Source organism: Eumetopias jubatus, unplaced genomic scaffold (assembly GCF_037043125.1).
Source record: "Eumetopias jubatus isolate StellerSeaLion01/CBP00866 unplaced genomic scaffold, mEumJub1_p1.0 scaffold_4, whole genome shotgun sequence".
NCBI lineage: Eukaryota > Metazoa > Chordata > Mammalia > Carnivora > Otariidae > Eumetopias > Eumetopias jubatus.
The window spans coordinates 100,250,841-100,274,683 of record NW_028274810.1 but is presented as its reverse complement, the minus strand read 5'-3'; the positions used below and the strand labels follow the sequence as shown (position 1 = coordinate 100,274,683).

Below are 23,843 nucleotides of genomic sequence, written 5' to 3'. Positions count from 1 at the left end.
GGCTCATTTGGAGCGCACCACTCTTGATCTCAGGGTCGTCAGTTCAAGCCCCGTGTCAGGTGCAGAGATTACTTAAAAATAAATCTTGGGACACCTGGATGGCTCATTCGGCTAAGCATCTGCCTTCAGCTCAGGTCATGATCCCAGCGTCCTGGGACCAAGTCCCTCATCTGGCTCCCTGCTCAGTGGGGAGCCTGCTTCTCCTTCTGCCTCTGCTCCCCACCCCCAGCCTGCTCATGCTCTCTCTCTCTGACAAATAAATAAAATCTTAAAAAAATAATAAATAATAAAAAATCTTAAAAAAATAAATATAAGAGGGGTGTTCAATAAATAGTAGTTGAATTTAGCTAAACATGACACTCAGATCTCTGAAACTTATCACCAGGAAAGGGTGTGTTCAAGAAAGACATTGCTGTTTTGTCGATGTAGATGTTTAGTTGGGAAACGTTAGAAAAAAATGCAATAAAATGGAGATGTTCTGTCTTAATAACCATATCACTTAGCACTTTGGACAGAATTCAGTCACATTTTAGATAAGGTGGAATGAATTGGAAAGTGCTTAATTTATTTTTAGGCACGTTTTGTTTGTAAAGTCTACCAATGAGTCACCCAGGCCTCCATGCCAGATGTGTGTATGAGAGTGCATCTGAGTTTATTGAGCAAAACTGGACAGTGGACCAGCCGCTGAGGGCAAGGTCCCAAGTGAGAGAATCAGAAACCCAGCTAGGGGAAAAGGAAGGAAACCCAAGACTCTCCGGGACGATCAGACAATTTAGTGAGATACCGAGAAGGGGCTTGGAGACACAAAAGGCAGAAAGCCTACCTGGAGATAGGCCCAGGAAAGAGAAATACAGAGATGTGGAGGTACACTTTGATCCCAGTAGGGAGACAGACAAGCTCACGTCGTTAAAAAGCCATGACAGTGGAAACATCCCTAGCCTGGTTTGCCTTTTTACATGTTTAGGCAGTGGCAGTGTCTCAAGTGACACCTTTCTTCTGAGGAACACAAAGTGTTTTGGACATAATGAAACAGGTAATTTGCCAACTTTACTGACATCCAAAAAGAACTTCCTCTTAACGTGCTTGCCAAATAACTCATGACTAGTGGATTTATCTATTTACTTAACTGGAAGCTGTTACCCAGAAATTGTGGGTGTCAACAGGGCCAAGCCTGTAAGGTAGACAGAGGTAAATGGGGATGTTTCTCTAGTTGAAGTTTTTAAGATGCATGTTCTGTATCCCTAGTATTTCTGTCTGTCTCCTGTAAATCTCTTCTCTCTTTCTCTTTATGTATATGTACGTATTTTCCCCCACTGAGGATAATTGTTTATTAAAATGTAAGTCAAAGAGAAAAAAGCCTCTCTGTCTTGTAAAATACAGGAACAGTGCCCACACCACACCACACACAGGACAATTCCTTGTCCCTGTGGACCCACAGCAGAGTCATTGGTTCACGCAGCCACAGCTACACAGTTGTGAGACATTACTGACACATGAGTACTTTTTAAACCACCTATTCTAGGGGCGCCTGGGTGGCTCAGTCTTTTAAGCATCTGCCTTCGGCTCAGGTCATGGTCCCAGGGTCCTGGGATCGAGCCCCGCATCGGGCTCCCTGCTCGGCGGGAAGCCTGCCTCTCCCTCTCCCACTCGCCCTGCTTGTGTTCCCTCTCTCGCTGTGTCTCTCTCTGTCAAATAAATAAATAAAATATTTTAAAAAACCCACCTATTCTATATTCACATCAAAATATGAATAATGGAAAAATTTTTGTCATAATATTTTGCTAGAAGAATGTGTGTAAAGTGGCATTTTTCACCCAAGAGCTATTAAGTTTTATTTCCTTAGCTTGATGTATATATACATTTTTAAGATTCTCAACTGATCTTCATTAGCTTTCGAGTTAAAAAATGATCACGTTTCTATAGTATTGCTTCATTGATTTTTCGCAAGAACCCTGAGATTAGCACTCAGGTGTGAAATTATAGACCCTTATTTTATAGATGAGGAAATGCAAATTAGAGGTTAAGTGACTTGTTCAATATCATTTCAATGTATATTCACCTTAAAATAGTTTTTTTTAAAAGATTTTGTTGATTTATTAGAGAGAGCATGAGAGCAGGTTGAAGGACAGAGGGAGAAGCAGACTCCCCGCTGAGCAGGGAGCCCGATGCGGGACTCGATCCCGGGGTTACCAGGATCATGACCTGAGCCAAAGGCAGATGCTTAACCGACTGAGCCACCCAGGCGCCTTTAAAATAGATTTCTAAGAAAGATTTGAAGCAGCTAAGAGTAGACGGCAACAACCCGCCCCCAGCCCTGCCCAACACGAACCTCTGCTTCTTCTTTCACGTGGAAACAGCAGTGGTTCTGGCTCAGCGCCCGACAGGACCACATTCCCACCACGCCAGCTGCTGCTTCTGCTTTGCTGAGTCTCCGTGACAGCCTCTTGATGTTGGAGGGCCCCAGGGCTCCCATGGTGACCCTCTGCCTTAGCTCCAGCCGCCCCTTCTAGGATCACCTTCACTCTTGTGGCTTTAATACCACCTGTAAGCTGACAGCGTTTGTCCTCTGAGCCTCGCACGTTAGTCCAGCTGCCTGTTGGACGTCTCAGCTTGGATGTCTACTGGGCATCCAAAGTGTAACTTGTGCAAAACGAAACTTCCCCAAACCTGTCGCTCCCAAAGTCTTCGTGTCCATTAAAGGTGACTCCATCCTTGCCACTCCAGATCTGAAGCCCCAGAGTCGTCCTGAGTTCTTATTTCTCGCAACCCCACAGGAAAATCCCCCAACTCTGTCTTCAGAATCTGTACAGAGGGCGCCTGGGTGGCTCAGATGGTTAAGCGTCTGCCTTCGGCTCAGGTCATGATCCCAGGGTCCTGGAATCAAGCCCCACATCAGACTCCCTGCTCAGCGGGGAATCTGCTTCTTCCTCTCCCTCTCCCTCTGCCTCTCCCCCTGCTCATGCTCTCTCTCTCTCTCTCTCTCTGTCAAATGAATAAATAAAACCTTTAAAAAAAAAAAAATCTATACAGAACCCGACCCCTCTGCCCTCCTTTCTGCCTCCTTTCTCTGCTGCTGTCCTGATGGCGGCGACCACATCTCACCCGTGTTGCTAGACTGGCGTCCTGTCTCACTTGCCCACTCCTCAGCAGAAAATCTGCTCAGATCCCTCCAGGGGCTGCCCTCTCCCACCAAGGAAAAGCCAGAGTTGTGCTTGCCACTCAGTAGGCTCTCCATGGCTGCCACCCCTCCCTGACTTCTCCGACTTCACCTCCTTATGTTTCCCTTCCCATAGCCAGCTACACTGGCCTCCTTTCTGTTCCTTCTCGGCCTTTGCACCTGGGAACAGTGCAACATTTGCTGAGGAAGGGCCTTTGTACTAGGACGCCATCTGCCTGGCTGACTCCCAGTTGTTACCTTTGCAGGAAAGCCTTGCAGGGACCATGCTATTTAAAACTGAGCCCTCCCCTTACTCCCCATCCTTCTTCCTGCTCTATTTTTATCTCCAGCACTTACCCTCCAACCAACGTACAGTGTAGTTTACATAATTATATTGTTTTCTCTTCTCCCACCAGAATGAAAGTTCCTTAAACACGGGGACTTTGATTTGTCTTGGTCCCCAAGGTGTCCCCACGCACATAGAATGCTGCCTGTCACGTAGTAATAAGCATTCAGTACCAGTAGAACGAATGAATGAATTTGGGCATGTCGTAAGATATTGAATATAAAGGATTCAGCATGCACACCGCACCATGTAAATAATAAATACTAGCTGCTGTCATAATATGTATTTTCTGTGCTTTTTTTTCTTAAAGATTTATTTATTTGACAGAGAGCATGAGAGAGCACAGCAGGGGGAGTAGCAGAGGGAGAGGGAGAAGCAGGCTCCCTGCTGAGCAATGAGCCCAATGTGGGACTAGATCCCCAGAACCCTGAGATCATGACCTGAGCCAAAGGCAGACGCCCAACTGACTGAGCCACCCAGGTGCCCCATTTTTGACGCTTTTTATTTCTTTATTTACTTATTTATATTTTTTCTTTTAAAGATTTTCTTATTTATTTGAGAGAGAGAGAGAGAGAGAGAAACAGCATGAGAGGGGAGAGGGTCAGAGGGAGAAGCAGGCTCCCCGCTGAGCCGGGAGCCCGATGTGGGACTCCATCCCAGGACCCTGGAATCATGACCTGAGCCAAAGGCAGTTGCTTAACCAACTGAGCCACCCAGGCACCCTCTGCACTTTTTAAACATAAGATTTATAATTGCGTTTCTTGGTGGCCAAGGCAAAAAAAGGGGAATATCCTATTACATAATTCTCATCTGAAGAAAGTGCACTTGCTCTTCAGGGGAAATATATGTCTTTCCCTGTTACATTCTAAAAGCAGCATGTTGGGGCGCCTGGGTGGCTCAGTCGTTGAGCATCTGCCTTCGGCTCAGGTCATGATCCCGGGGTCCTGGGATCGAGCCCCACATCGGGCTCCCTGCTCAGCAGGAAGCCTGCTTCTCCCTCTCCCACTCCCCCTGCTTGTGTTCCCTCTCTCGCTGTCTCTCTCTCTCTGTCAAATAAATAAATAAAATCTTCTAAAAGCAGCGTGTTACTCAGCACTTACATAAAGAGAGTGCGCCAGCATGGGAAGCGTGCTTTCAGGTGCTGTAATGGACAGTGACTGCTTTTCTCTCTGCCCCCACCCTGGTTGAAGCAGCCCTCCTCCTGCACGCAGATTATTAGATAGCTCTCTCCTTCTTCCATTAACATGGCTGAGCTAAGGGCAGTGGTGGGGGTCTACAGAGAGGGCTTTTTATCTGGTAAATGATAAAAGGAGGACAAGAGTCAGGCCTTTCCCTGTACCACAAAGCCCATCAAGGTTGTCTGTTCAGTTTTAAAAGACATTGGGTTACCAAAAACCCAAGTGAATAAAATGGTTATTCACTTAAAACTAAGCAGCTTATATCTAGTCTTGCTCTTTCAGGCAGAATGACTTTAAAAGACTTACCACGCAACAGAATTTCTTTATAGGAAGCTTATTTTTCAAAATGTAAATCAGTGTTTGCATGTGTCTCATGTTAGGGTAACCTATTAGGAAAAAAAAAATATCCTCCACTGGCGCACCAGTAATCTTTACATTTTGAGTATGGTTACTTAAAAAGAAAAAGGCAAGATGCTCTTGCTGTTAGATTTGCCATAGAGATTATTAATGTATCAGTTTATCTCTGGTGTCTGCTTTAAAAAATCTTAAGCGTTAATCTTTTTTTTTTTCTTTCTATCAGAGCTCCTATTCTGTAAAGTACTCAGGTATCTTATTTTTGTTTTTTTCAAGTACTTTTTTAATCTGAAAAGTAACATATTAGCTAGTCTCTATCTTGTAAAAAGGTATTATTTTTATTTTTGTTTTTTCAAGTACTTTTTTAATCTGAAAAGTAACATATTAGTGAGCTAGTCTCTATCTTGTAAAAACTTTTATGTTCAGATGAGATCTTTGTCTTGGATTAGTCTGCAGTATTTGTATTGTGATTAAAGCTAGTGAAGAGAATGAAATGCTCCAAACAAGACCCTAATTTCCTATTGCATTTCTTTTCTAAATCAAAGTTGAAATGACTGTGGGAAAATTAGTCTGGATACTAACATGCTTTATTATGAAGCCGAAGAGTACCATTTACATTTATAGTAGGAACTTGATTGTTCCAGAAGAGTTTTGTAAACATCCAGATAGGGTAGCAGTTTGAATTATGTAACAGATTTGACTTTTTGCCCACTGTTAATAATGCGTAGCTATGGAGACCATCTTTCTGCAGTTCTGAAAAGGCCTGAGTCACTTGAGGACATGAGTTCCCTACTGCATTATAGATGAGAGGCTTCGGGCTTCCTAGAGCCAGAGTCCCTTAATTGTGTTTAACCGCCTCCTGGGCCTGGCTCTGCACCCTGTACATTAATGGGACCACAGACAGAATCTAAACTTTAAAAATATTTGAATATACTGACCATTTGAAATCATTTACATACTCTTATAAGTTGTAAGTCACTTCAAGGTGTTACTGGAGAGAAGTTTTTGTTCAGAGAGCTTGGCTTTTTGAAAGCACAGTCCTGTTTTGAGTAAAAGCAAAGTATTTACAGTTGAAAACACTAAATTCACATGCCTCTAGTAAGAGCCGAGTGGCTTGTTTGAGCCGGTATGAAAGTTCACTCAAAGTGCGGGAACTTCATTTGGCGTGTTAGGTTTAGAGAAACCCAAGAATTGTCTTTACCCCACCCCTTACTTCTGTGACTTGGTGGGCTGTTGTCATGAGTTTAATATATTTTTTTTAAGATTTTATTTATTTATTTGACAGAGAGACACAGCGAGAGAGGGAACAAGCAGGGGGAGTGGGAGAGGGAGAAGCAGGCTTCCCGCGGAGCAGGGAGCCCGACGCGGGGCTCGATCCCAGGACCCTGGGATCATGACCTGAGCCGAAGGCAGACGCTTAACATCTGAGCCACCCAGGCGCCCCTAATATTTTTATAACCTATGACCTATACCTTGTTTTTTTTTTTTAAGAACTTTTTACTTTGAAATCATTTCAAACAGAAGAGTTACAGAAATGGTACAGATTACCTGGTTATATTCTTTACCTCTAATCACCAATTTGTAACATTGGCCCATTTGTTTTTGTTTTTTTTTTCTTTTTTGCTCTGTATACATACATATTTTTTCTGAACCAATGGAAAGTAGGTTACACGCATTATGCCCCTTTACCCTCAGTTCTTCAGCATTTATTTCCTAAGAACAAGGGTATTCTTTTAAAGCCAAGGTATGGTTTTCAAATTCAAGAAATTCAGTATTTATAATACTGCTTTCTAACTAATCTACAGTCCATATTCATTCCTTTTATTTTATTTGAGAGAGAGAGAGAGCATGAACAGGGGAAGGGGCAGAGGAAGAAGCAGACTTCCCCCTGAGCAGGGGGGTTGACGCAGGGCTCAATCCCAGGACTCAGGGATCATGACCTGAGCCAAAGGCAGACGTTCAACCAACTGAGCCACCCAGGTGCCCGCCACTCTGGTATGAGACATTTTTCAAGGAGCCTTTCTTTTCTCCTTGATGGGTTTTTTGTTTTGTTTTGTTTTGTTTGAAGATTTTATTTATTTATTTATTTGACGGAGAGAGACACGGTGAGAGAGGGAACACACAAGCAGGGGGAGTGGGAGAGGGAGAAGCAGGCTTCCCTTGGAGCAGGGAGCCCGATGCGGGGCTCGATCCCAGGACCCTGGGATCATGACCTGAGCCGAAGGCAGATGCTTAACAACTGAGCCACCCAGGTGCCCCAAGTTTTTTGGTTTGTTTAACATTAAAATGTAATTCACATACCATACAATTTACCCATTTAAAGAATACCATTCAACTGTTTTTAGTATGTGCACAGTTTTGTGCGGCCAACACTACTAATTTGATTTTAGAACATTTTTATCCCTACTAAAAGAAAACCTCTCATCCATTTGCAGTCACTCGCCATCGCCCACCCCCAGCCTAGGCAACCAACCACTAATTTACTTTCTGTCTCTGGATTTGTCTCCTCTGGACATTTCATATAAATAACATGAAACAACATAATGGCCTTTTATGTCTGCCTTCTTTCACTTAATCTGATGTTTCTTGAAGGTCATCCTTGTTTTTGTGTGTACCAGTACTTCTTTCCATTTTATTGCCAAGTAATGTTACATTGCATGGCTAGGTCTCATTTTAAACGCCTTGCTTTTGCATTCCCCAGATGCCATGAAAAAAAAAAAAAGAAAGAAAGGTGCTACTTATAGTAGATGTGCTCTCTAATTGTGTAGTATCTCAGACAGAGGCCCTTCATGTGATACTCAGGGGTGGCCAGAGGGTTTAGGCTGGGCTACACAGACAGAGTGTGTCATGGGATCACTTAAAAGGGCCTGGGTTGATAACTGCCAGTAAGGAAAACATTCTATGATTAGAAAATAAGACTATTGTTTAGAGACAGAGAGAGAGAGAGAGAGAAAAGAAGACTGTTGTCCCTCTAATATTTTGAAATAATAATTTAGATGGAACTAGGGTCCAGTTCATTACTTTTTAAAAGAATAGCTTTATTGAGTTATTACTCACATACCATAAAATTTATCCTTGTGAAGTGCACAATTCAGTGGGCTTTAGTGTAGTCACAGAGTTATGTAACCACAACCACTATCGAATTCTAGAACATTTTCGTCACCCCGAAGGAAACATGTACCCATCAGTAGTCAGTCCCAGTCCCCCCCCCCATCCTGGCAACCACTGATCTACCCCAGCTCTCTGTGGTTAGGGATGTTCTTCTCCTTGATGCTGTTGTAAATGGAATCAGTTTTTATGTTTGTATTCAGATTGTTCATTGCTACTGTGTAGAAATATAATTGATTTTTGTATATTGATCGCATATCCTGCAACCTTGCTGAACTTGTTCATTAGTTACAGTAATTGTTTAGTGTACTCCTTAGTATTTCTATGCATAAGATTATGTTTGTGTGAATAAAGATAGTTTTGCTGGGGCGCCTGGTGGCTCAGTCACTTAAGCGTCCGACTCTTGATCTCAGCTCAGGTCTTGATCTCAGGGTCATGAGTTCAAAAGCCCCATGTTGGGCTCCATGCTGGGCATGGAGCCTAGTTTAAAAAAAAAAAAATGATAGTTTTGCTTTTTCGTTTCGCATTTAGATACTTTTATTTCTTTTTTCTTATCTAGATAATTGCTAGCCTGCCATTTTTGAGGGTAGCTCTTACAGGTACAAATACTCTTTCATTTTCAGGCAATTGAAATATTTTATAAACATCCAAAAATTTGGGGAAGAGAAGCTTAAGATTCACATTTTTTAGTTTGTACATTCAGGGACTCTAGACCATGAAAAATTGCATTGACCTGAAAAAAGGAAAGAACAGGAAAGAAAACTATGAATGGATAAAAGTTGAACATTATCCAGCACGCTAGGGACCAAAACATCAACGTAACCTCTTCTGCACCAAAAATTTCAGCTTTGTTTCTAGAAGCTTTCTCTATGGGAAAAGTGGAAGGTGGTAGAAATAAAATTGGCAGGATTCACTTTACCAATAGGTTTTGCATAAAGTGGAAGATACTGTTTTATCTTACCTTCAGTGTCCTAATGAAAGTAAAGCATTATATAAACTCTTTTGACAACAATACCGTTATTAGTGAGCTAGATAGAATGCTGTCAAATCGGAGGTACTAATTACCAAGTGCAGAAAAATCTGCAGTAAGAGAAGGAAATGAAATTAGAGGGGACCTCAGTGTAATGTAAATTCTCTTGGATACCATGAAAATTGAGCCATTGAAAAGAATAAATTTTAACCAACTTGAAGAATCATTACGTTGGAACGGGAAAATGCCTCTAAAGAATGTTCTACACAGGGGCGCCTGGGTCGCTCAGTCGTTGGGCGTCTGCCCTTGGCTCAGGTCATGAGCCCAGGATCCTGGGTTCGAGCCCCACATCGGGCTCCCAGCTCAGCGGGAGGCCTGCTTCTCCCTCTCCCACTCCCCCTGCCTGTGTTCTCTCTCTCGCTGTGTCTCTCTGTCAAATAAAAAATTAAAAAAAAAAAAATCTTAAAAAAAAAATGTTCTACACAGTCCTTTCCTTAGTCACTTTTTTTTTTTTTTAAGATTTTATTTATTTATTTGACAGAGAGCACACACAAGCAGGGGGAGCGGGAGCAGCAGAGGCAAAGGGAGAAGCAGCCTCTCCACTGAGCACAGAGCCTGATGTAGGGCTCGATCCCAGGACCCTGGGATCATGACCTGAGCTGAAGGTAGATACTTAACTGACTGAGCCATCCAGCTGCCGCCCCTCAGTCACTTTCAATGAGAAAACATATTAACACCTTTTTTTTTTTTTAAAGCACATTGGCAAGGGTGTGGAAAAATTGGAACCCTTGTGTATTGTTGGTAGGAATATAAAAGGGTACAGCTGCTGTGGTAAATAGCATGGCAGATTCTCAAAAAATTAAACATAGAAATTACCATATGATCGAGCATTTCCACTTCTGAGCATGTACCCCTAAGAGTTTAAACTAGGGACCTGAACAGATATTTGGACACTCATGTTCACAGCAGCATTAATCACGGTAGCCAAAAGTGGAAGCAATTCGAGTATCTATCAACAGAAAAATGGATAAACAACATGTGGCCCATATACAATGGAGTGTTATTCAGCCTTTAAAGAAGGAAATTTTGGCACATTCTGCAACATAGATGAACGTTAATGTCACTGTGCTGAATAAAATAAGCCAGCCACAAAAGGACAAATACTGAACAATTCCACTCCTTTGAGGTCCCTAAAGTAGTCTGATTCATAGAAACAGAAAGCAAAATGGTGGTTACCAAGGGCTGGGGTGGGGGGGGGCGTTTAATAGGGAGTTAGTATTTAATAGGTATGAGTTGCAGTTCAAGGAGATGAAAAAGTTTTGGAGATGGATGGTAATGGTTGCACAACATTGTGGAAATACTTAATGCCACTGAACTGTACACTTTAAAATGGTAAATTTTTATGTATATGTTACCCATGATTTTTTTTAAAGATTTTATTTATTTGACAGAGACACAGTGAGAGAGGGAGAAGCAGGCCTCCTACCGAGCAGGGAGCCCGATGTGGGGCTCGAACCCAGGACCCTGGGATCATGACCTGAGCTGAAGGCAGATGCCTAACAACTGAGCCACCCAGGCGCCCCATGTTACCATAATTTTTAAAAATTAAAAAGAAAAAGTATTCTCTTTGAGCTTGAGATACTGTGCTTTAACTTTAAAAAACATTCATCCAGCCCTTGAACATCATTTGGTTTTTCTATTCTGTAGATCCCTGGTTGGGGCCCTTCTACAGTAAGTAAAGATCTGAAAATAGGATTATTAGAAATAAGGAGTAAATCCAAAAGAAATACGATCCAAAGAAATCAGACCTGATTCCTTGGATCAGCTGCTTTGCCAGATGCTCGTCCTACCTCACTAAGATATCAGCGTGTAGTACAAACCCTGAACATCTCGGTCCTTCATGAACCAGGGAAAAGGCTTCTTGAAAAGAGGTCGGACAGATGCTTCTGAAGCCTGCTTTTCCGCTATGGTAATAAAAGCAGTATTCCTCAGCCTTCTGATGCTGTGCTGTAATACGATGAGATAAGAGTCTGGGGTCTCGTAAACACTGTTCTGTATTCACAGAGCTGATGTGAAGGCTGGCACCTCACTGTTGCATAGGCCCTGCCTAAGGATTTTAAAGATCTTCTCTTATTATTCAGGTCAATCTTGGAGAAGGAGGGACCAAAGTCACTTTTTAGAGGCTTGGGTCCAAATTTGGTTGGAGTTGCGCCCTCAAGGTAAGCATTAAACGTCCAGCTCGCTCACTACATATACTTTCTTACTGAAGTGCAGTACTGCTAGATGGCCAGTTTCTTCCTCTGTATGGCATTTGCCTAGTTTGCAGCTGACATACAGAGTAGTGACAAATGCTGGTGTATCTTGTGGGGGGTGTGTGTGTGTGTGTGTGTGTGTGTGTGTGTGTGAGAGAGAGAGAGAGAGACTAGTTATTTTATTCTTCAACGAAAATCCTCTCATCCCCTGGAATCTTCTAAAGAGGTATCTGCTACTTCCTATATGGTACGTGGCCAGCAATATTGGCATCACCTGGGGCTTGTTAGAACTGCACACTCTCAGGCCATACCCCAGACCTACGTCGGGATCTGCCTTCTAGCAAGATCCCCAGGTGATTCATGTGCACTGGGTAGCGCTGATCTGAAGCAATTTTAAAGGCTTCTAGCCTTTACTTTATTTAAAACATCCTTATTTCTGTGTCTCTTTAAAGCCTATTTGATAAAAGTGAACAGGTAAGTATGTAGCATATCTCTGAAAAGTAGATTAGAAATTGCCTCCTGGGAGGGGTGCTGGGTGGCAGGGTAGGCTACTTACATTACTTTATGTAATACTTGGATAGATTTTAAAGAGAATTAATCTTTAATTCTCAAACATGAAAATGTTGTTTTCTATAAGGTAAAGACTAAAAGCTTCCTAGAATTCTTGCAGATTTGTGCTCTGAGGTGATTTATACACAAATCACCTGAGAATGTTGTAAAAATTCAGATTCTTAGTAAATCCTTTTGTTCCTTTAGAATTTTGTAGCATATGTGTATCATCTATTTAAAAATAAGAGCACTAGTCTGTGAGATTATATGGGGTATGCATTATAATAGATGATAGACTTACTGCATACGTATAGTAAATAAAATTGAGTTGTATCTCCTCATGGACAGTGCTCATTTGGTAACACCTGTTAATCTGGTGTAGCTTCCTGGCTGCCACACCCATTTAGAACAGTTAGGACCTAGAAAAAAACAGAATACTGTTAGATAAACACAATAATGATAAGCAGTCCAAAGCCTAAGTTGAAAAATACATTCTGTGATTGGTGCATTAGCCAGCCAAAATGAAGAAGCATTTTCCCTGGCATTGCTGGTGAAGGAGCAGGGAAAATACCAACCAGCCCCTACTCCCCAGCCCCAGTAAGAAAGAAGTCAAAAGAGGGAAAGCAAAGACCAGACTAGAGCTGAGCGTGGGGATGGGGGTGCACCTAGCCTCCACCTACAGGAGCTGCAGGGTTGGGGGAGGCGGGGGGTGTGTATTCAGTGGCGGAAGCTCTTCATGAAAATACGCTTGTGATGATTGTTCCCTACGTGACCCTGAGTCATCAAAAAAAGTCAAGTTATATTTGACATACTCATTGTGGTGTAAGGCAGGACAAGTGTGGTAATACTTCTAAGAAGTATTACAAATTTTTAGAAGTTTTAGTATAGATTTTGGTGCTTAATGAATTGACATCCAAAATGAAGAATATAAATGGATTTTGTATATTACCAAAATCTCCTCTTCCTCAATTATTTTGGACACTTCTACCATCACTGAATACTTTCTGGAGGGACAAGCAGGAACTTTTTGCAGGGGCCTGCAGCAGCTTTTGGTTTTACAGATGAGGTCAAGCTTTTGGTTACATGTTAACCTTCTTTCTCATATTTTCCTAAACTTTTCAGAGGTTGCGGAGGGACGTATATAGTGCCATGCCAATGTCTGTAGCGTTCTCTCTTTCTTCAAACAGGGCTGTGTACTTTGCGTGTTACTCCAAAGCCAAAGAGCAGTTCAATGGCATTTTTGTGCCTAACAGTAATATTGTGCATATTTTCTCAGCTGGCTCTGCAGGTATGTTACCCTAGTGAGTGGAGATAAGTTTCCCACTTTCCTAAAGCATGTGTTGTGCCAAACAGCTTTTTCCAGGAATTAGACATTAGCTCTCTGCTTCTTTTGCATCTAAAAACATTTTTCTAACGCTTTATGTTAGAACTAATAAAACATGAATGTTTGAGAATAGTTTGTAACTTGGTTCCATTTTCTTTGATAACTAAGACTTCTGCCTCAAAATTTACCTGTGCTCCTGCATACTACTGGTGAGTGTTAATGTTTCTTTTAAAGGAATATTAATGCATTTTCATGTCTTTCTGTTCTGTTAAGTTATTTTAAAGATGGAGCTTTTTTGTGTGTGACTCCCTATGGTGTCCAGCGTACCCTGTGGATAGCTGGCATTTCTGCCCACAGCTGGGTTCTGTGATGAGGGCTTGGGGCTGTGGAGGAGATCTTTTAGGAAGGCTGGTACCAGATCAGGTAGTATGGGAGTCATTCCACTCATTATAGAAAATTTGTAACAGGATTTGTTCCTCAGGAAATACTTGGCAAAGAACCATGGATTTGTAGATTGCTGAGAGAAGGCTATGTCTTTTTAGGTATCATTTTATGTCTTGTGTAAATAGAATAGTATTCTAGAGAACTTAAACAGGCAATCTCTGAAACGTTTCTGCCTCCTGCCAGCCTGCAAGGTTTTGTCTGCCTCTGTCACTCCAAATAAAAGTTCTAGTAATCTATCTGAGTAGTTATAAGTCATAATTACTAGACCCCAAGTAGAAGATAGCTTATCTTCTTGCTGCTTCACACAAGAAAGGAGTTTCTGCCGAATACGGAGTTCCGAGGAGGAAATGCAGAGTGGCAGAACGAACGGGTCAACCCTCACTTATGAGGGTGGTAGTAAGTGAGCCATAAGCTCTAAGCTGTTCATCGGTTTTGTGACTTTTGCAAAATTAACTTAGAGGAAGGGTTGGCAAATAAAGCAGACCTGGAGGGAGTTCTCTAAACCACTCTCTGGGGTCCTAATTAATCTGCTTAGGACTGTGGAGGGGATGAGGTGTTCAGAGCTCACCATGTGTCAGGCTGATGCCACGGTACTGCTCTTTCTGGTTGGTCTGGAACAGTGGGCAATATTAAGATGAGGAAGACTTGAAAAATGGTTCCTATAAGCAGATCGGTCTTTAAAACTTCCAATTTCCTGATATGATTAGTGAGATACTAAAATGTGTATGTCCACATTCAGGTAAATGGAGATTTAGTGGCTTCTGTTTTAAGTTTGATATAAGGTAACCTTTTGGATTAGATCACCAACTTTTTAAAACAAATTATTTCTGGACCTGAAGCTTATAAATTGAGTTTTAGAATAGTTTACATATTTATCATAGGAATCACATTTACAGAAATATCAACAGCACCATCTACAGGTTGGAAAAACTAGACGGCTCTAGAAAATTGAGAGATTTCTTTTAGGTCCAACATATCAGTAGATGTTACATTTTAGGGGACTGTACCTTCCATCTGCAGTCTGGAAATACAACTGCTTCCTATTCATTTTTACTCTTAAGCCATTTAAATCCTGATCTCAAAGTTTATCATATGAAATAGACAGCTTTAATAAGCATGGACTGTGTTCAGTGATGTTTTCTGTTTTCTTTTATTTTCTTCCAGCTTTTGTCACAAATACCTTAATGAATCCTATATGGATGGTTAAAACCCGGATGCAGCTAGAACGGAAGTAAGTTATTAATTGTTCCTCCCTAAATATTCGTGGAGATTTTCTTTTTCCTCCCAACTCCAGTTGTGAAATGAGGTGTACAGAGCCCTTAGACATCCCCATCCTTGTTTTTTCCTGAATATAAGCTCTATGTAGAAACTCCTTTTGTTTTGAGATGTGTGCTGCCAGCCATTGTGGGGCTATGAAGGCCAACAGAAGTTACCACTCGGGGAGGTTGGAAGCTTATGGCCCCTGATCTGCTCCTGACTTCTCAGATAGTTGGTGGGTCTCCGCTCTTGGCTGACCCCACCGTCAACTAGAGCGCCGTGGGCTCCTCCGGATGGCCTCTCTTTTAACTGGGAAGAAGCCAGTAAGGGTAGAATGGCAAAGGGTCATTGTAATCTCCAAGGTCTTCAGATTTACTGGATTTCTGCCCTGAAACTCTCGCCCGTGGTTCTTTTTTTTTTTTTTTTTTTTTTTAAGATTTTATTTATTTATTCATGAGAGGCAGAGAGAGAAGCAGGCTCCCCACGGAGCAGGGAACCCGATGCGGGACTCGATCCCAGGACCCCGGGATCATGACCTGAGCCGAAGGCAGACGCTTAACCGACTGAGCCACCCAGACGTCCCTTCAGAGTAATATTTTTGAAAGCAATGGAAACCAATTGTTGAAGTATAATTATCAATGCAATATAGTAATATACTTGTTTAATACAGTAAATAAGATCAAACAGTGGCCCAATAACCACCATAATTTCAAAGACATGATGGTGATAAGGGACACTCTCATCAAATTCTAAGAACTCTTGTATAACTGTGTGGCCTGGAAATACGTGTGGGCACTGGAAGCTTTCAGCTAGTCCAGCTGAACTCTAAGCAACCTGTAAAGAAAAGAGAGAAGCAGCAAGAATACCCCTCTGGATGTGTAGCTAGGGGTCTGCCTTCGTTTGTTTTTTCTAATGACCACAAAAACCTCTGAATTGGTCTCAGATTCCATGTTTCCCCCAATCCATTCTGTGTGAAAGAACCTTCTAGAATGCATCAGATCTCATCATTTTGGACAGATCGCTAGCTGATAATCCTTCAATGAATCTTGCTTACTCTCACAGTCAAATCCTAATTCCTGGGCTTAACAGTCAAGGTTCTTTGCAATTTTCTAAAACTGTCATGTGCTCTTAGGCTTCCCATCTCCCCGAGTGTGCTGTCCCCCACCAGGAATCCCTCTCCCCTTCTTGTCGCTCAAGAACACCTGCTTGTCCTTCAGGCTTCTGACCAGCATCCTCTCCTGGAAACCTTTGCTAATCACTCCCCATTCCAGCTGTGCCCCACACAGTCCTGGCCGGTATCATTCCTGCTTGGCAGCAGGTACATGCACAAGTCAGCTAAGAGCCTGGACGTGCACTCTTTTAAATCTCCGTGCTCCATGCAATGTCCATGCTCAGGACATTGTATTTTTTATTTTATTTTTTTAAGATTTATTTATTTGTTTTAGAGAAAGCGTGCCTGAGTGGGGGGAGGGGCAGAGGGAGAGAGAGAATCCTCAGGCCGACTCCCTGCTAAGCACAGAGCCTGACTCGGGAATGAGTTCCAGGACCCTGAGATCATGACCTGAGCCCAAATCGAGAGTCGGACGCTTAACCGACAAGCTATCCGGGCGCCCCCATGCTCAGGACATTTTAAAAAGCTTCGTTTGGGTGGGCTCTATTAACCAGTCCTGCAACAATGCTGATTTGTTGCATGCTTGCTATGTACTAGTCACTGGGGAAACGGGAGATAAGCCATAGGCCCTGCCTTCCAGAAGCTCACAGCTTTACAGAAAATAAAGAGAATTGTAGGCTGATGAAATAGGGGCCAGAAATGCTAAGGACCCCAGAGGGTCCCTCATGCCATCCAGGCAGGGCGGGCACAGGAGGGCCTCCTGCGGCAGTGATGTCCACCCTCTACCATCTGAAAAGTAATGGGGAGGGGTCCTGGCACTGCACGTACTTCAGGCCAAGAACAGGGTATGTGGAAAATCTATAGACAAGAAACACTCGTTTCTGGGGACCCGAAGGAAGGGAAGCATGGTTGGAGTGTGCTGTGTGTGTGTGTGTGTGTGTGGTGTGCACGTGCACGCTGGAGGAGGTGGGGATCATAGAAAGCCAAGACTGCAGAAATGTATGGGGTGGGGGACATATCCTTCAAAGCCCTGGGAGGGTCTTGGAGTTTGGCTTCGGGCTCTAATTTGAGGGCCGTGGGGAGCCATTAGAGCTGTGGTTTGGGGTGGGAGTGGGGAACATTCTGCCCCCCAGGGGACATTTGGCAATGTCTGGAGACATTTCCAATTGTCACAACTTAGGTGGGATGCTTCTGGCATCTGGTGGGTAAAGGCCGGGGTATTGCTCAACATCCTACAGTGCAAGGACAGCTTCCACAGCAGAGAATCATCTGGTGGAAAGTGTCAGTAGTGCCCAGATTGAGAAACTCTACATTAGAGGCTTTTAAGCAGGGCAGTGGTGTGGTCAGATCTGTATTAGAAAGTTCCCTCCACACAAACAATGAATCATGGAACACTACATCAAAAACTGATGATGTAATGTATGGTGATTAACATAACAAAATTTTAAAAAGAAAGGTCACTCCAGCTAGGGTGTGGAGAAGCAGCCTTGGAAAGACACGATGAAGAAGGGAGAGCCCTTGTGACTGGTTGGAGCAAGGGGTGCGCTGGGCTTCAGTGCCGAGGGAGGACTCTGTGGTGCAGACCAGTGGATATGCTGTCAGGCCCTGGGGTTCACTCTGCATCGGGCAGTTTAGGATACTTCCCATCACGAGCCAGGAGCAGTGAGCCTGAAGCCTTTTATTCTTTTTTTTTTTTTTTTTTAAGATTTTATTTATTTATGACAGAGAATGAGAGAGAGAGAGCACAGGAGAGGGGGGAGGGTCAGAGGGAGAAGCAGACTCCCCGCCGAGCAGGGAGCCCGATGTGGGACTCGATCCCGGGACTCCAGGATCATGACCTGAGCTGAAGGCAGTTGCCCAACCAACTGAGCCACCCAGGCGCCCCAGCCTTTTATTAGTTCTTATGTAGTTTATTCGATGTTTATCATTCCATAAATTTAGAAATAATGGAATCAAAACACACCATCTGGAGACTAGAGTTAAGAAAGCTTACTAGTGTAAGCAACCTTGCGCTCACTGCCCAGGCGGAATGTTGGTGAGGCTTTTCCTTTGGCGTTTTCTGAAAGCACATTTGTGCCGTGATTGTAATTATATTCACCATATAATTGTGTCCTCCTTTCCACACAAAGCACTTCCACATAGCTGACTGCCTGCTCAACTATGTTAACTTAGTGTGTGTATCATAGTTTACTTATCTATTCCTATTTTTAGATATTCTTTTTTTTTTTTTAAAGATTTTATTTGAGAGAGTGAGAATGAGAGAAGAGAGCACATGAGAGGGGGGAGGGTCAGAGGGAGAAGCAGACTCCCCGCTGAGCAGGGAGCCCGATGCGGGACTTGATCCCAGGACTCCGGGATCATGACCTGAGCCGAAGGCAGTTGCTGAACCAACTGAGCCACCCAGGCGCCCTATTTTTAGGTATTCTGATTGTTTTGATTATATCGCAGTTATATTTTCCTCTGTGATGAACATCCTCCGTCCGGCTCTTTCCAAAGTTAGGTCAGAGGCTGTGGACATGTTTTCATGACTCTTGGTACAGATGCACATACTTTCTGTGGCTTATCAGGTGTCCCATCTGGTGGGCCCGGGCTCAGCTGAACACAGGACACGGAAGACATTTCATCTGCCCTATAATTTCTCTTTATACTCAGCGCTAATTTTTTGCAGCTTGATACAGGAGCCCAGCTCCTCCTGAGTGTGGATTTTAACAGCTCTTCATTGATCTTTACACAGAGTGAGAGGCTCTAAGCAGATGAACACACTCCAGTGTGCCCGCTATGTTTACCAGACAGAAGGCATCCGTGGCTTCTACAGGGGATTAACGGCCTCGTATGCTGGAATTTCAGAAACTATCATCTGTTTTGCTATTTATGAAAGTTTGAAGAAGTATCTGAAAGAAGCTCCATTAGCCTCTTCTACAAACGGGACTGAGAAGAGTTCCCCAAGTTTTTTTGGACTTATGGCAGCTGCTGCGATTTCTAAGGGATGTGCTTCCTGCATCGCTTATCCGCACGGTATGTTTTGCTTTTTCTTCCAGAACAGTAAAGCAGCTGTGCGCTTTGTGTCACTGTCCGTATATGTAGACCTCTGCAGCTCCCAGTGCAGTGCCAGTGCCTGTAGGTATGGAGGTGCCGGAGTACAAGTGAGCTGGCTTCTACTGTCTGTAGGCTATGTGAGCGGCAGGCGCTCAGCTCTGCTCAGCTCCAACTGCTTGTGGCCAAAACGTATTGTGCAGAACGTGGGCCCTCTGTCGTAGAACTTCACATGTTTTCAGAGAAGCCCCAAATCTGGATTTTATTTAAAATTCCTCGATTTAAAAAAATGGCGTGAGTGCCAACCAAAAAAAAAAAAAAATCAGCTTCCACTTTGAATGGAGTGCTGAGTGAGGCTACTTTGCTAAGTCTGTTTTTTAAGGAATTAGAGACCTAATGTTCCACTGACCTACTTTATTTTTTTACTTTTTTTTTTTTAAAAGATCTTGTTTATTTATTTGACAGAGACAGCGAGAGAGGGAACACAAACGGAGGGGTAGGAGAGGGAGAAGCAGGCCTCCCGCCGAGCAGGGAGCCCGATGCGGGGCTCCATCGCAGGACCCCGGGATCATGACCTGAGCCGAAGGCAGACGCTTAATAGACTGAGCCACCCAGGCGCCCCATCCACTGACCTACTTTTAAAAAGAATAGCTTAGTTTATCGTACCATGCAAAACAGGTTTTTGTTTTCAAAAGCCCACTGCGCTGTCAGCTATGGCGACATGGTCAGCTCCAAAGCAGGTATTTGAGCCCCTGTCACATGCTGGGGCACTAAGCGGCCCCCCAGGGCTCAGGGAAAAGAGGTTGGGCTGCCTCCCATGGGGTGGGGAAGACGAGAGCGTGTCAGGCAGTGACAGGTGTCAGGCTGGGGGTGCCTGCGTCGGGGAGGGCCAGGTGTGCAAAGGTTTGAAAATGTAGGAGGCAGCTTTTGAGCTGGAGAGAGTGATGGAGAAGGGTTTTAGTGGGAGAGGAAGTTGGCAAGTACATGAAAAAATCTCGTTGATGATTTGCTGTGCTTAATACAAATGACACCTTCAGTGAAATTACAGCGTTTGCTTAATTGGGAGTAGAAAACCACAAACTATCTTAAAATGAAGTCCCATTCAAAGTAAGCTTTTACAGTCCCTTAAAAGTTACTTTGTACTTTTGTCTGTATATGTAATGTCCCTAATTGACCATTTCCCAGAATTAGAAAGTGTTATAAAAAGACTGCAATTTTTCATTGTCCCTAGGCGACTTTGCTGTCCAAGTAGAACTGCGATGGCAAATAGCCAGAGATGTACATTGACAGTTACAGAGCTGTGTGCTTTGAATTCTCTCATTGTATCGCTTGGTGATGCAGTTCTAGCATAAAGTATGTGTTTCTCTCTGCAGAAGTCATAAGGACACGGCTCCGGGAGGAAGGCACCAAGTACAGGTCTTTTGTCCAGACCGCTCGGCTGGTCTTCCGGGAGGAAGGCTACCTTGCCTTCTATAGAGGACTCTTTGCCCAGCTCATCCGGCAGATACCAAATACTGCCATCGTGTTGTCTACCTACGAGTTAATTGTGTACCTGTTAGAAGACCGTGCCCAGTAATGGGCCAGAAAATTGTGCCCTCGAAGAATAAAATTGAAAAACTCTAGAGAAAACTTTTTTTCCATTGATGTTTTAGAATGTTTGAGACTGAAACAGGAAAGGCCATAAAATACGTGGCCTATATCACCCGTTGGACATTTCCTTTTGGATTCATGTTTTCTGGAAGGTTTAAATTCATTAACGTTAATAGTTAATTATAACTTTTGTTTTTTTAACTTAAGAGGATTCAGGATTAAGCAGCTAAATTAAATCATGCTACTTAATTTAAGTATAAATTTGGTTTGTGTCCTCTTTTATGTTCACTGTGCTGCAAACTTGTACTTCAGTGAAACACGACCCTAGAAATGTAGAGAAAACCTGCAAAATCAAAATATAGCTTATTGTCTCATGTGACAGTACGCCGCCGAACAGGTAGGATGTGTCACATTCTGGTGGCACTGGGTGGACCGGGGCAGGCCTCCCAGCCATTTTTCTTATCTGTACATTTCCAAGTCTCATGCCAATTGATAAGTTAAGCCTTCAGTCTGCTAAGTTAAAAAAAAATAAGTACAACTTTCTGATACTAAATATTTTAAACTGTAAACATCTTTCTAAAGTTATCCTTTATCCCCAGTTTGAACCAAAGGCAGGAGTTTTAATGAACTATTCACCGACTGTCTTACTCCTGGACTTATTTCCAGAAGTTTAAGTCTGGTCAAGCCCAGGTACCTTAAAAGTGTCAGCTGTGAATGTGGAGTAGGGTGAGTAATTGACCTTTCCTGTCAGGTCTTTAAGTCCGTTCTTGGGTCCCTAGCACTGGGGAGAGGGAGGTGACACAGGGTTGATTGCCCACCTCTCACTTTTCTCACTTTTACTCTCACAGGAGGTGTGTTTAAATACCCTCGTTCAATGTTTAAAAAAAAAAGCCTACAAATGACCAGAATTTTAACCACACCCCACCACTCCCCACTTTTAAAGGAAATTTTTAATAAGGGACAAAGGTAATGCAGAAGGCAGGTAGGACGGACAGCCTTCCATTAGCTCTTCCACTGGAATTTGCTTTATTGTCCATTGAGATTAGTTTTCAGTCTGAGTATCTAGAAAGATACTGGGTTCTAATAACTGATGCATTATAGTTTCAGATTCAGTTGCAGATGCACTGGTGGGGACGAGAGTAGGATATTTTCAAATTGTATTTAAATGCAGTTTAATTTTGCTCACCTTTAGGCATGAAGGAGGTTAGTTGGTGTGCTTGAGCTCACTGGTAGAATTTGCTTGAACTGTAACAACTGTGCGGAAGTCCAAATAAATCACTTTAGTCAAGCATCAGTGCTTGTAAACCGCATAGCAGTCAAGAGATTTCTATTCCAGGAGCTCAGTTTAACTGTTGGATAGTGGCATTTAGCAACATCTTTCTATTTTAGTGCTTATATTAAAATCTGAGTTTTTCCCTCAAGATTTAAAGGTTTAAAAATTAGGTTGCTTAATATTTGCTAATTGGGTATGAGAATTATTTGAAAATAGTTTTCATTTCTACATTCTTGAATTAATAAATTTGATGCTGACCATTTAGTTCTCTAATTGCTTCTGCACTGCACCAGAACATTGAAATGAAAAAGGTGAGCACCAGAAAAGTAGGAAGAAAAGCAAGAAACCATAAAGTGGCTTGTCAGATTTAAAATGGGAATTGTCGCTGTTTGAGCTGTCCATGGGGAGATCCCATGATTTCTCTCTTGGGCACAAGCTCAGTCATTGGGATTTCATTATTTTTAAGTAGTTATATACATAAGACTTGGAAAACCCTCATTGCTTACCCACTGGGTAACAAACACTGTGTAAGATGTTCTGTATTTTCTCATGGAAATTATTTCTGACACCACCTCATGAGGCAGGTATTACCATAATCCACATTTTACAAATAAGAGAGGCTCAGAGGTTTAATGACTTGAGGTCTGAGAGATGGTAAGTTGTAAAATGGCCAGTAGTGGGTTTGTAGTGCGTGTTGGGTAGATGAATATAAGCTAAAGGGGGCATCTGAGCCTGTGGAATGGTCTGACCGAAGCCAAGGTCCAGCAAACCATTCAGTTCACTCAAGGATCACGAGCCCAGGGGCACTACCACCGATGAAGGTGAGATTACACTAGTGTAACCCCCAGGACACAGTTGTCCACAGCAGTCTCCGAATCTAACTTGGAAAGAAAATGGTACTTAAATACAGTGCCACACATTATAAAGGAGGTTTCACTACTCTTTGTGCATTTGTGGTGAAAGCAGCAAAGTGGCCAAAGCAAGGCCTTGGCTCTGACCCACGTGGAAGAAACAGGAGCAGCCTCTCTCCAGCCCCTGGGTCCTGTGCCCTGCTCCCTGCCCTCTCTGCAGCTCCTAGAAATGCCGGTGACTAGGGTGCAGGACAGATTAATTGGCAACAGGAAACAATGGTAACGTTTGCTGCTAAACGACCCCACACCGACACTGTCCACCGCAGGAAGAACTCCAGTGTTGACCTCAGAAACACTGGAAAAGTGTGGACACTGAGACATGTATTGTGTAACTGAATACGAATATTTACAACCAGCTGGGTTTTTTGTTTTGTTTATTTATGAAAGTAATTCATCTCAAGCCAATAATACTGAAACTGGCATAAAAATCTTCTCTAAATCCACACCCCTGGGGTAACTTTGCAGCTCAACGCTAACAGTCCTCGACTTCCTACAAGCGTACACACATTCTAGGAGTGTCTTTATTCAAACTGAGTTATTCCCAAAATCAGTGTGCCTGTCCCGCCCCCCCTTTTTTTTAACTATCCTCCCTCCAGGCCAATACTTATAGCTCCCACCTTACGTTCCGAAGTTCCGAGGTAGAGCTGTCCTGTGATTCGTTCAACCTCGCCCTTGTGGATGGACGTTCATGTCTCCATTAACTATTACTTGTTTAATGGAGTGGCTTAAAAGAGCTGCAACTTGGAGCAAAACAGCTGTTCGAGCGCAGGCTGGTCTTGGCCAGCGTTGGGCAGACCGGACTAGCGGGAGAAAAGACTACTTACAGTCTGTGCCCCAGGGCGCTAAGGTTGGCGGACTTTGCAGGAGGCGGGGGGGGGGGGGGGGCGGGGGCGGGGGGAAGCGCCGGGCGCCTCGTCGCCTCCCACCTCCCGCCGCGGGGGGGCGCGCTCGGCCCAGTGCCGCCGCTTCCGCCGGCGCCCCGCCCC

At 43.3% G+C, this 23,843-nt stretch overlaps 1 protein-coding gene across 2 annotated transcripts in view; it reads left to right on the top strand.

The window, feature by feature from the left end:
• Positions 1–20,934, top strand: part of SLC25A33 (solute carrier family 25 member 33) — a 35,982-nt gene extending 15,048 nt beyond the window's left edge. For both annotated transcript variants that reach the window (XM_028108350.2, XM_028108351.2), the window contains exons 3-7: positions 11,255–11,332; positions 13,102–13,202; positions 14,847–14,913; positions 18,785–19,065; positions 20,457–20,934. In XM_028108350.2, the coding sequence (XP_027964151.1) occupies positions 11,255–11,332; positions 13,102–13,202; positions 14,847–14,913; positions 18,785–19,065; positions 20,457–20,659 (730 nt within the window). In that variant the 3' untranslated portion in view covers positions 20,660–20,934. The remainder of the gene's footprint in view (positions 1–11,254; positions 11,333–13,101; positions 13,203–14,846; positions 14,914–18,784; positions 19,066–20,456) is intronic.
• Positions 20,935–23,843: the final 2,909 nt, after the last annotated feature.